Consider the following 13,169-nt stretch of genomic DNA (forward strand, 5'->3'; position numbering starts at 1 on the left):
TAATTTTAAAACTGCTCTATTGCAGACTGTCCTACTTCTCATACCTGAATGACAATGCTATACTCAGGGGACTTAGATTCCAAGCACACGTCTCTTGACCAATCTTCATCTCCTTTGGCCTTCACACACAACTCTGTCAGTTCACTGTTTTCTAGTATGTATGAAGGCAATTTCTGTTTGGCTGCGAGGCAGTCAAAATGTTCTCGAATCACAGCTTGTCCATCTTGACCAATGTAATGCTGAACGACTCTTAGTTCTATGCTTTGAGACAAGTAACTACAGATGATCTGTCTTCCACAGATGATAATCTAAAAGATAATAAACAAATAAAGTTTCATCCATTCAGATTTCATGACCTGGTAACACGTTAATTGTTCAGACAGAATTAACTATGTTGGTTTTAATGGCAAGAACATGAAGCCTTGAGCTTATTTAGAGCACACAGGAAGAAAGGCTTGGGAGGAGAAAGGGATTGTGCTTTGGTCATGTTGAGTTTATGGAAGTCAAAGGACAGGCACATGCAGGGTCTGCAGCCTGGGTGGGTGCTGGAGAGTGAGGTGGGGCTGGAGATAGCAGACCTATGGAATGAAAGCCTTGCAAATGTGCACAGACAGAAAATAGCTGACTCGGAAAAGAGGTGAAGGCTTAAACCAGCAACTGACCAACAGTTCAGGGGCAGACTCAGGGGCAAAGAGCCAGGGAAGGGGCCCGGGAAGAAGAGGCAAAGGATCGTGGAGGTAAACCAGGGAAAGCTGAAGCCCTGAGAAGAGACCCACCAGGAGGTGGCAGTCACTGATGTCACATGATGTAGCAGTCACAAAGGACAGGGACTGAGCACAAGACTTCTGCTCTGGTGGCTGAGAGGCCAACTGGCCATTTATCTACTTCCAAGGCTGGCTTCCAAGGGTATCTTGCAGTCTTATGCAATAAGAGATCACTTTATAAACTGATAATACAAACAACTTTTGCCTAATTATAGTTTATTTTATTCAAGCTTTCTCATAGAGTAGAAGCATGTGGCTTTGTAAAACACACAGAATGATCCAAAAACTCAGGGATCACCCAATTTTTCATCCAGTTAAGAGTACAGTTCACAGTAGGCATTAAGAAATACCTCTTAAATTGGTTGAAATTGAAAAGATAATGCAAAATTTATTCCTATGCAGTGAATCCTTCTGTAATACAAATATTCACCATGACTGGAAAACATAGGACTTCCACATACTGGATATTCTTATTTATAATATTTTTCTCCAGATTATAAAAACAGTAATCTCACACACACACACACACACATACACACACCCATATATATGTGGTTTACTTAAAGGTCTAAGCATGTGATGGTTAATTGTATGTGTCGACCTGTGTGGGCCACGGGCTGCACAGATGCTCGGTCAAGCGTTATTCTGGGTGTGTCTGTGAGGGTGCTTCTGGGTGAGGTTAATATTTGAATTGGTAAACTGAGTAAAGCAGAGGGCCCTCCCCTAATATGGGTGGGCCTCATCCTGTCAACTAAAGATTTGAATAGAACAAAGAGCCTGTGTAAGAGGGACTCCTCCTGCCTGACTGAACTGAGACATCGGTCTTTCCTGGCCTTTGGACATGGACTGAAAAAAATCAGCTACCGGCTTTCAGGCTTTCAGGCTGGAACTACATGTAAGCTCTTCTGGGTTTCAGCCTTCACAACTGTGTTTAAAGTAATTTAAAATAAATCTCTCCCGCTCTTTCTCTGCATACATATGTACGTATGTACACATGTACAGTATGAGCGTACGCACACACGTCCTATTACAAAGCATTTTTACAAATTAACTCTTTCATTCTCACAGCAACCATATAAAATAGGTGCTACTAGGACTTGTCATCTTAACAAGGGAAAAACGGAGGCATGGAGATGTTGGATAACTTGCCTGATGTTACCCAGACTCTCTGGCCCGGAGTCTGTGTTGATAATCACTCTGAAGGTCTGTCTTTCATAATATTAATACCCACCAATTAAGAAAACCCAGAAACCATAAAAAAGAGAATAAAGACTGCCTATCATAATGTAAATGCGGCAGATGCCACTGGTTCTATTCCAAAGAGGTGGTCCCTCCTTCTCCCTGGTTATTAGTAACCCTGATTTGGTTCAGGTCTCAAAACGCAGCAAAGTACCCAGGGCACGTGGACACCTCCACGGCCCCCAGAGTCTATGTCGTAATCGGCGCAAACTAATCCTTGTAATTCCATTCTCCTTTTGCCAGTGATTACTTGAGGGGTGAACACGGGGCATGGTTTGGCTAATAATATGAAAAGGGAAGACTGCTAAAAGGCTAAAGATTTTACTCCTTGATAAGGGAGACAATTTGAGAAGAGAAAGCCCCGTTTCTTGTCTGTCACGGAAGATGTTATGAGAGGATATATATGTGGACATGTAGCTTTTGTGGCCATCTTGAGACAAAAAAGGCAAATCCAAGAGGCTAGCAGAGAAGCAGATATAGCACTGAGTGGCTTAATTAACCAACACCTAACCTGCCTTCTTCCTTCTTATTATATGAGATAATAAATGTAAAAATAGGAACAATACTAGCATCTACATCTCATTAGCTTACTGTGAAGATTAAAAAGCCTATTTTGTTACTTCAAACTTAAAACACCCTAATGGATGCATTTTCTTTCTTTCTTTTTTTTTTTTAAAGATTTTATTTATTTATTTGACAGAGAGACACAGCGAGAGAGAGAACACAAGCAGGGGGAGTGGGAGAGGGAGAAGCAGGCTTCCTGCCGAGCAGGGAGCCCGAAGTGGGGCTCGATCCCAGGACCCTGGGATCATGACCTGAGCCAAAGGCAGACGCCCAACGACTGAGCCACCCAGGCGCCCCTGGATACATTTTCATATATGATTAAGAGAACTTTGTAAACATCACTATAAGTCAACTATTATTTATACAAATAAATATGATTATTTACGAATAAACTATTATTTAGTTCATTATAAACCTGCTACATTGATAGACCAAAAATTAAATGTCATTGTTGTTTCAATATTAGTTGAACAGTGAAGTTTAGCATTTTCTTAAACATTTATTTTCCAACTATCTATTCCTTTGACTTTTCTTTAGAAGGAGCACATCTGTAAAAACCAAGCTGTGCTTAACTGTTATATCACTCGGAGGCACTCTGGCCATTATAATCTTTTAAAACAATGTTTTCTCAATAACAAACACAGAAGTCAACTGAACCATGAGCCATGAGTGAGCAGGCAAGCTTTCCTTCAGCACATGCTAGGAGTTACTAAGCACTCATGGTTAAATCTTACGAGGCCTTAGCATTGTCTAACTTTAAGTAAACACGTGAAAGCTCTGAGGCAGTGTTTCATTCTGTTCTTCCTCTTGATGTGCGCAGGTCTGGCAATGTATGCACACTGCTCTTGCTTCAGAACCTTTGGGCCCCATGAAATTTAGGAGAGAATTTTGCTGTCTCTCAGAAACCACAGAATTTCTGCAACCATCTGGGACTCACTTTGTCTAAAGACAAAGATCCTCTTGGTGGGTTTTTATAGTTTCATTTTCAACTAGAAAGCCTGTTAAATAGGCTTTCAAATTTGATAAAAAGAAAACCCTTAAAAGTGGCCAGGGAGAGAAGGCTACTTAGATGAAGGAAAATCCAAATGGCTACTCCTCGGAATGGTGTTCTTCATAGCTGCTCTCATGCAGAGTTCAGTGAGAGCCATGTCTGCTTTTCTTCAAAGTGGCAACATTTACAATGCCTTTATTTTGAAAATTATGGTTAGAATTTCAAGATTAATTTATCAGTTGAAGACAGCTACTTAATTTTTTTTAATGTAGGGTTTCTCTTTAATACACATTTCCAGGTTTCACACTAATTCTCCTCTTTCCCCAAAGCCACAAAGATGTGTATTGAAGATTTCCACATATGATTTTACTTAGCAGGTTTCAGAACTCTTATTAGATCAGTGCCAAGAAGAATAGCGATATTAAAGAATAACTCCAGAGCACCAGATGCACTGGAAAATGATATCTTAGCCCTGATTAAAAGTGTATGTATAAAGATACAAATATACATACATATGTACATTTACGTTTTTAGAGTGGTAAAGCTTTCCTCAATGAGGGGATGGGAAACATGGACGTCAATGTGTGTACATGGGTAGCTGTATAATGTACAGAGTTCCTGAGAAATTTTGTATGTGGCCCATTTTCATTCAGTTGGGGCCATGGCAGAGGTATAAGAAAGGCAGGGTACAAATAACCAAACCTCATTGTTCAGGAGTGCATTAGCCAATTCTCCATTACCCAGGGGCGTGTTAATGCAGTTAAGGCACATCAGGGAGCTGCACACACTCACCTCCCCAAATGGAGCTTGGAAATTAGGCAGCTGTGGTTTACTGCAAATTTCCCAGCCCAGGTGGGGCAGAAGGAAAGAAGCCAAGATGTGAGAGGCAGGAATCCACAAAGCTCTTCTGAAACCTTGATTCCTATCTTCTTTCCCACCCTGGCTAATTGAGGAAATCCTGTGTCTCTGATGTACTCCTACTGGAGCTAATCTGAATTTTAGTTAATCTACCCTGACAATAAAAAAATTAAATCCAACTGGAAGACTAGAAAGGTTTTTCACAACTGATATATGCAGCAGTTGTTTTGAAGTTGGTGGACCGCTGAACCTTTCAGTATTACCTGGGTTCAGTACAAACCATTTTCCATTTGCTTCTTCCTAAGTTAAAATGAATTGCTATTTCTGTGTTCTACTTTTCACTACTCGGCTGAGTGTTTAAAATGGCCCTAATTTAGAGCCCAATCTCATTTGGCTATGACAATAAATGCTCAAACTCTAAGTTATAAGTTGTGTGTGTGTGTGTGTGTGTGTGTGTGTGTGTGTGTGTCTTCCATGACAGTGGGAATGGAAAATGGACTTTGCCAGTTCCCGTGGAAGAAGATGGTACTTCTTTCAGAAAGGTAAATGCAATGGGAGGGTGGCTTATGCTTCCATTATTGATTCCCAAAAAGTCCCTTCCTGTCTGGCTACATTCTTTTTTTTTTTTTTTTTTAATAAGATAATTTGTTACAATAGGATACAAGCAGAGACAAGTGTGAGAGGGAGTCCCTACAGAAAATAATTACTAAATATCCAAATAACGTTTGGATATCTTGAAATGTGATTTGTCACCAGATGCCTTAAAATCTGAATATTTGACATTAACAGAGAGAATGATTAAAAGGATTCCTTAAACTTCTAATGTATGGAAAATTTTTTGTAAGTCTGATTTGAACCCCTCTTTACATTAAGATTTTTAAGAAATGCTAATAGTTTGAAAAACTCAGTCAGCAGATGGTTGGGACAAATATATGTATTTAGTTATTTAAAGGATTAATGTAGCCCTAACAAGAATCTGGTGACACAAAACAATGAATTTTGGCTAAAGAATAAAGTACATGTTTTTAGTCTGGGAAGATGTATCAAGTACCACAAAAACATTCACATCCTTTGCTCAGGTAATTAAATTTTATAGCAAATTATTTTAAGGACAGACATAGACATACATATGTATACTCACAGATATTTATTTAAGGATTTATTATGGCAAGAAATTGGAAATTATCTAAAAAGTGCAGCAACGAGGGGATGTCTAAATGTGTTTCAACATACCATATGGCAAATTATTATGCAACCATTAAAAAGATAGTCTAGGAATTGTAGATAACATGAGAAGATAAGCATCATATAATGTTAAGTGAAAAAAACAAGTTGAAAAACTAATTATAATCAGATCTCAGGTTGGTTAAAAAATATCTGTATAGAAGAAAATAAAAAAAGAGTAGAAAAAATACACCAAAGTAGTAACAGTATTTATCTTTGGATGGCAGAAATATGGGTAATTTTCTTTTCTACTTTAGACTCCTGTGTTTTCAGAACTATTTTAAAATAGTTAACATAAAAATAACAACAGTGAACTAATATTTACTAGGTGCTTTCTTTTGTAAAAGGAGTATGACACACAGAAAGGTTAAGAAATTTGCCTAAGATATTAGGCAATAAATATTAGGGCCAGGAAATCTCTTATAGTTGGGGGAAAAAAAGGTAAGTAACATTTTGTGAGAATTTTTAAAAAAGGTACTTTTCATGGCCAACTTTTCTAACCTAACAGTACACTGTTGCAATGCATAGTATCTACTCAGGAACACAGTATACATTAACTTATCCCTGAAATTTCATATTATTCCTTGAAGATACATAATATCTATGCAAGAAGGAGGCACTACTGTTTTTGTCTTTTTTTTTTTTTTTAAGAGTTTATTTATTTAGTTGAAAGAAGGAGAGTGCGTGCATGCGCAAATGGGAAGAGGGGCAGAGGAAGAGGAAGGGGGAGAAACAGGCCCTCATGGAGCAGGGAACCCGATGCGGGGCTCCATCTCAGGACCCCAAGATCATGATCTGAGCCAAAGTCAGATGCCTAGCCGACTGAGCCACCCAGGCGCCCCAGAAGAACGCGCTACTGTAATACAACAAAGTCCAACCAACGTTATGCATGCCTGGGGATTTTTCATTATTGTAACTATAGTTTGAGTTATGACAGTGAGCGGGCCAGGCACTATTGTTAAGCACTTCGCATATACAAACGCGTTTAATTCTCACACTAACTTTGTGACAAAGGCACTATTACTATCCCCATTTGACAGATGAGGAAACTGATTCACAAAGAGGTTAAATAACCTGAAGATCACACAGCTAGCAAGTGGATACACAGCCAGAGTGGCTCTGATCTTAACCACCAATGACATACCATGAAAACCATTTCTCCATGGAGTGACCCTGCCATTCCATTAATTGTTAATTGTTCTAGCAACCATATGCAAAAGAGCTGAATGAATTGGGAAAGTTCAGACCAGAGCCATGGTGGTCAAAGTGTGACCCCTGGATCAGTAGCATCAGTATCACCTGAGAATTTGTGAGAAATACAAATTCTCACGTCACATCCAAGACCTCCTGAATCTGGAACTCTGAGGGTGGGACCCAGTAATCTATGTTTTAACAAGCCTTCTAGGCGATGCTGATGTACACGCAAGTTTGAGAACCACTGGTCTAAGGAAAAGGAAGCTAAGGGGAAACATCCTAGCTCCCCTTGTGTTTTTGAAGGGCTATAATACAGAGGAGAGATAACTTAGTCCTCACCATAAGTTGTTGCGTACGTCTTACAAGTTCTGATGAACGGTAAAAACTGGCTGAATGGTGAGAGATTTGGGCTCAAAATTAGGAAAGAGCTTCATTTAGAGCTGGAAGTCATCAATTATGGAAAGGGCTGCCGTGTGAGGAAATGAGCCTCTTTTCATTTGGAGTATTCAAATGGATGCTGAATGACCATTTCTCAGGAATGCTGGTGACTGGGAAGGTGGATAAGGCATTCTTGAAAGACCACGAGTGACAGAATCAGAAAACCAGAATGTATTAATTGGGCAGATATTTATTGAGAGCATATCCAATAAAGACAGTTCTGAGGGCAGATGAAAGTCAGTGACACGTCTTGTTCTTAGACTTTGTAGCTCAAAGCTCACGCTTAGCTAGGCTGGCCCCATCATGAGTCCCAGTAAGACCCATTTGTCCCATATTCCTATCGTTATGTTACACTGCCTACTTGGAATGTCCTCTCTTAATCCAAATTCTACATGTTTTCCAAAGCCCAACTTGAGTCATATCTTCTTAGTGCAACCTCTAAATTCCCTTCACACTTACTGTCAGTTGTACACACTGTTGGGTTTATATAAATTTGTAACTTAAGAGCAAAGACAGTGTCACATGGTTAGTGTCTTTTGTTTCACTCTGTTCCACCGTAGGCAATCAATAAATACTCGAGGAATAGTCAGTTCATTGGGAAGATTCTTCTGCTATATTCTTTTCACTTCTGTTGCCCACAATAATGAGAACATGAAGTCTAGCTCCCTGATTAGGAGCAGACCAAGAACATACACGGTACAGGTCCTACTGTTCACCTCACCACTTGCTTCCGGTCTGCCCCTTGGCACATGGCAATGGACTAGCCCATGTTGCTTGATAAGAAAAGCTCCCCTTTTCCTTTTCCAGGGACTGAGGGCTGTTTTTATCATGTCCGCAGTTCACATAAGCTCTGGACGGACTGTTACAATCCAGACGCAGATGTATATGTTAAAACTCTTATGACAAATCCAGTTATGATGTGTGCAGTGAAGCCAGTTTTCAGATTTTAATACTTCCTTTTTTTCTTTCTACTCTTGTCATATGCGCCATGCTTGAAAAACATCTTTTAAAAACCACATTTTCACATCTTAAGAACACAAAAAAAGTGTCAGATACTTTTTTCCCCTTTGCAGTCTTAGAACTTCAAAAACAGCCAAAAGGAAGTTTTATAAAATACGTAAAAATATGTGCTGAGAGCTGAGGTTTTATATGCCAAGAGTTAGACTGTAGTGAATTTTTACTGCAGTTAATATTAACTCCTAGGAAAAGAAAGCTTGCTGGAGACCCAGGCCCACTTTGTCCTGGGAGGTATCACAACACTTTCTCGAAGATTACTCTTACGTGTTTGAGAACCAACTCCTGGTTATCCACTGTTGGATTATCCAGAGTCCCCAACACCCAGGGCTTCTTTCCTTCTTAATAAAGGCCTTTTGGCTATTTCACAGCTCATTAGCACCTCTACCAGAAGGTAGGTGGTGACAGGGAGAAGAGGTGAAACTAAAATCAGTAAATTTTACTGCTCGTTAGCAGCTCTTGTAAAAGATGTGAGACAAAGGGTTTGAAGCCATCATCATCCTCAGGATCATCAACAAGCACGTATGAAGTGCTCACGTGCAGGGCAGCAGTAAGCACACATAGGCATACCACTGCGGGTTTTTTAATTATTAATTATTTTCATTTCTTTCAGTTCAGCTTCCATGAATTTCGTGAAAGAATTAAGAGCTGTCTGGGTCACGAACACAAGGAACTCACCTGTTTTTGCACGCCGCTGAGTTGCCGAACCTTGATGACGAGGGAAGCAGTCCGACCCTTGTACTGAATAGTTCTAATAAACGTCCCTGCATGGTCCACACTGAAGGGCTCTGACCAGCGCCAATTGCCCCAACCTTCAATACAGATGTGTAACAGCTGGAGAGAAAGACAATAATCGTCATGATGCCAAAAGTGCCAACAAACATCTAGTCCTAAAATGAAAGTCTCATTGCTGGAAAACCTTCCTATTTGTAATATTTAGCATCTGTTTTCTTTCTGACCTGCATTATTCATCCACTTCCAGCTTATTCAACCAGGCTAAGAATAGCAAATATGCCACAGAGAGTCAATGTGGTTTTCCAGATCACATTTTAAACCTTCTTAAAAATAACTGTCCTATCAAATGGTAAAAGGCCTGTTGAACATTTGAGAAAAGACCACTTCATTCATCTGGAGGACAAGAAGGTTGAAATGTGAGATCAAAGAACATTGGTCTTGGCTGGCAGTTTATTCCTTCTTATGGCTAAACAGTAAAGCTAAATTTCATTTGTGGCATTATTTTTGACCCTAAGTTGCCATTCCTTATTTTTTTCTTTTGATAAGGAACAAAATAGCAATTCGAGGATGTAGTTCATTCAATATACTCTCTTTATGAGATCACATATATCATACTAGAACTATCTTCAGCATTTTGAATATATGAAAAAATGTCTTTGTTCTATTTTTTGCTAGCCATGTATTTATTGTAACGTTTACCAAACGAGTCTCCTGATTCACATTCATATTTATTCACACAGTATTGCCACTTGTAATATTTATATTTCTTTCATGATCATCATATATTTTCTATTTCCACTCCTACTTCCTAAAGGCAGTGAAGAAAATCTGCTTAACTGAACAAGTATTCCAAAACAACATAATAATTACTGCTTCTTTAGGATACATATTTAAATGAAAATAAACAGTGTTCTACCCAATCTCTAAGAATAAGAAAATAAAACTGACATTTTAGGAAAAACATTTATATAATATACAAACTCACTATTTTCTTTCATATCATATATAATTTTTTAAAAGAATGAACCAAAGGCTGTTCATATGAAACATTTTCCCAGTTAACAGAATGAATAAAACTATAAAAACACTGTATAAGAACTATAATAGGCCCTTAAAATAAATACATTAAGAATTTACATGGGAATTGTCATAATAATGAAAGCCTTTTGACGGAAAGATTATTTTTCAGCTTTAGCATTAGAAGGAGCCTTTAGAAAGTGCCTAAATTAAAACATTTCCCAAGGTCACTAGTCATCACAATATGATTTTGGTGGAAAGTTAAGGGAGTGTTTTTTGTTTGTTTGTTTGAAAATACCATAATAAAATATTTTTTAAAAACCTCCTAACTCATCTCCCTGCTTTTCATATGGCCCCACTCCAGTTCTGTATCCATTCAACTGCCAGTGACCCCGTGAAATCAAAAAGCTACCATTCAGTTACTTCTAGAAAAGAAAGCTAACAGGGGAAAAAAAAAAGAAAAAAAGAAAGAAAGAAAAGAAAAGAAAAGAAAGAAAAGTTTTAGAAAGAAAAAAATCCTGGACAGCAAATACCTTTAGGGAAAAATTGGTCTTATATACCCTCTACAACATAAAAGTACTGGAGTTATCTTTGATCTTTAAATATTAGTTACAGAGAAAAAAAAGAAAAACAATAGTGGTGTTTGGAACTATTTCAGTTTTTTGTAGCAGCAACTGGGAATAAAGCTCAGGGCACACACAAAACTAAAAGAAACAAGAAAGTTGTTTTCTTTGGAGAGACTAGTAGCTGGAAATGACAAAAAAATAATGAGGCAAGGTACTTAAGGTCAAGCTTGGCTGTATTTTTCCTGAAAATTCTACAGCCTCTAAAGAAAGGTTTAATATACACAGTGTAATTGGAATTGAGGAGTGTTCACATTTGCATACGAGCTCAGTTTTACGTAGCTGCTCCCTCTGCATGCACACAGCTTCAACCGACTGAATGTCACCAAGGAATATATGCTGTTGGGTTTCGCTTGGCAGCTACGTGTTCTCAAAATGTTGGTGTAGAGATTTTCTTTGAATTACGAAAATCCAGATACGTCTGGATTTAGTTCACACAGAAAAGTTAGGTGGGAGAAAAACATCACACTTCTCCCCACATGCATCCCTAGTAGAATATTTGTAATGCTTGGTCCACTGTTCAAAGCATCTAAATCACTATTAGATATATATCATTTTTTAGGGAAGGAATTGCATTCCTAAGAGAGAAAACCTACAAAAAGGACCTGAGAAGGCCCAGCACTCCTTCAGTCGTCCTTCCCATGATGTGTCTGCTTCAGGCATTAGACAGCAGTGCGGATACTCACGGACATCCACCGAGTGGGGGAGGTCTGTTCTGTTGAACCAAATGACTAAATTTCACGGCTCCAGGTACTGAACAGTCTCCATTTAAAACAAATACTCATATAGCTACTTCTCTTTCTATACTGAAGGGACTATAAAATCAGGCATAAAAATGTGAAACTCGTGTTAGACTACTTGATCCTAATGTGATTTCTTTCTATCATTCCTCCGATATATTTTCTTACTCAGTTACTATAAGAAGCTGATATGCTAGCCACTATGGAGGAAGTAAGGAGGAAGAGCTGTGTCTTTTGTCCTGCAAGGAGCTTACGATCTTATGGGGAAAATAAAGCATGCACAAATAAATAACAAGAGGCATTAGGAGAGGTACGACATGGTACAGGAGTCTCGAGAAAGGACGGCTTGTTCTGGGCTGCGGTGATCAGAAGAGCTTCATGAAGCAGTTGGGGCTCAGAGTTACCATAGGATTTCGACTGGCAAAGATGGTGGTTCTTTTCTGGGCCTAAGGGACAAGGTGAGATGTGAAAGCCAGAAGGTATGCTTGGGGGCAAAGTTAACAGTCTGGAATGGCTGGAGAAAAGGGAACATGAAAAACAGGAGTGAGGGATAAGGTCAGACAGGGAGACTAGATTGTGGCCAGCACTGATTTACTAAGCGAGGAATTTGTGTTTTATTGAAGAATTAGCAGGTGGCCACTGAAGCCTTCTGTATAGGGGGGTGTGTGTTGAAAGGAGACTTAAGAGTGGAGTGTGGAAGGAGGAGAGCAGCTGCAATAGGCAGGAGGAGAGGCAAGGTGGGCCAGAAACTTGGAAACCTGGGAGAGATGAAGCAATGGCCTTAGCCAAAAATTCGCTATCCTTTGTTGCCTGGAGCCCATGTTTTCTTATCAACTTGGAAATTTTCTTTCCCTTCTTCTCTCTTAAGTTTCCCTTACTGACTCACTTCCTCTACCATCTTTTCTATTCAGGCTTTTCATTCTTTTTGGCCTACTTAGCTAGTGTCTAATACTTTCCATCGGGGGAAGAAGTCAAAATAGGAACCACTCTTGTTGGAACTTCTCAGTGGGAACCGAAACTCAGCAATAAGGCAGGTTGTATGGTGGCCACACTTGTTGGAAGATCCCAAGGGGTTACATTTTCTTTTTTTCCAGCAGTCTCACCACCTCCCCAGGGCAGCCAGACTAAATTCACCGTTTTTCCACTGAAGATCTCAAATGGGAGCATATGCAGCTCTCTGCTCATTTTTTTTTTTTCAATACAAAATAAAAGTTAAAACTGAATTACTGATCAGGGGCCTGGGGTCAGCTCTCAGGACCACCCACAGTCACCTCCAAAGGGAGAATTCCTGAATCAGTTACAGAGGAAAGAAAAATAAGATGAAATCCAGGAAAACAGGGTACACCAAGGAAGAGAAAGAAAAGGGGATGGCCACATTTTTAAAATTGTATCTTAAATATAAATGAAGGTACCAGATACTAGTCTGTGAACTTTATTTCACTATTCATTTGAAAACTGTTACCAAGATGATTTCTATCCAAATAGTGACAAATAAAAAATCTGTCTTCGGGTTCACTTACACTTTTTTTGCATTTTATAATAATTTACTGTACAGTAATATGTAATCTTTTTTTTTTTTAAAGATTTTATTTATTTATTTTGACAGAAAGAGACAGCGAGAGAGGAAACACAAGCAGGGGGAGTGGGAGAGGGAGAAGCAGGTTTTCTGTGGAGCAGGGAGCCTGATGCAGGGCTTGATCCCACGACCCTGGGATCATGACCTGAGCCAAAGGCAGATGCTTAACGACTGAGCCTTCCAGGCGCCCAG

The 13,169-nt window shown here is 39.2% G+C and overlaps 1 protein-coding gene across 3 annotated transcripts in view; it reads right to left on the reverse strand.

Moving 5' to 3' along the window:
* The window catches only part of VPS13B (vacuolar protein sorting 13 homolog B), a 741,629-nt gene that overhangs the window by 51,770 nt on the left and 676,690 nt on the right, over window positions 1-13,169 (reverse strand). For all 3 annotated transcript variants that reach the window (XM_078072177.1, XM_078072178.1, XM_078072179.1), the window contains 2 exons: window positions 8,965-9,120; window positions 45-308 (listed from right to left, as the gene is read on the reverse strand). In XM_078072177.1, coding sequence (XP_077928303.1) covers window positions 45-308; window positions 8,965-9,120 — 420 coding nt within the window. The remainder of the gene's footprint in view (window positions 1-44; window positions 309-8,964; window positions 9,121-13,169) is intronic.

Source organism: Halichoerus grypus, chromosome 5, assembly GCF_964656455.1.
Source record: "Halichoerus grypus chromosome 5, mHalGry1.hap1.1, whole genome shotgun sequence".
NCBI classification, from domain to species: Eukaryota; Metazoa; Chordata; class Mammalia; order Carnivora; family Phocidae; genus Halichoerus; species Halichoerus grypus.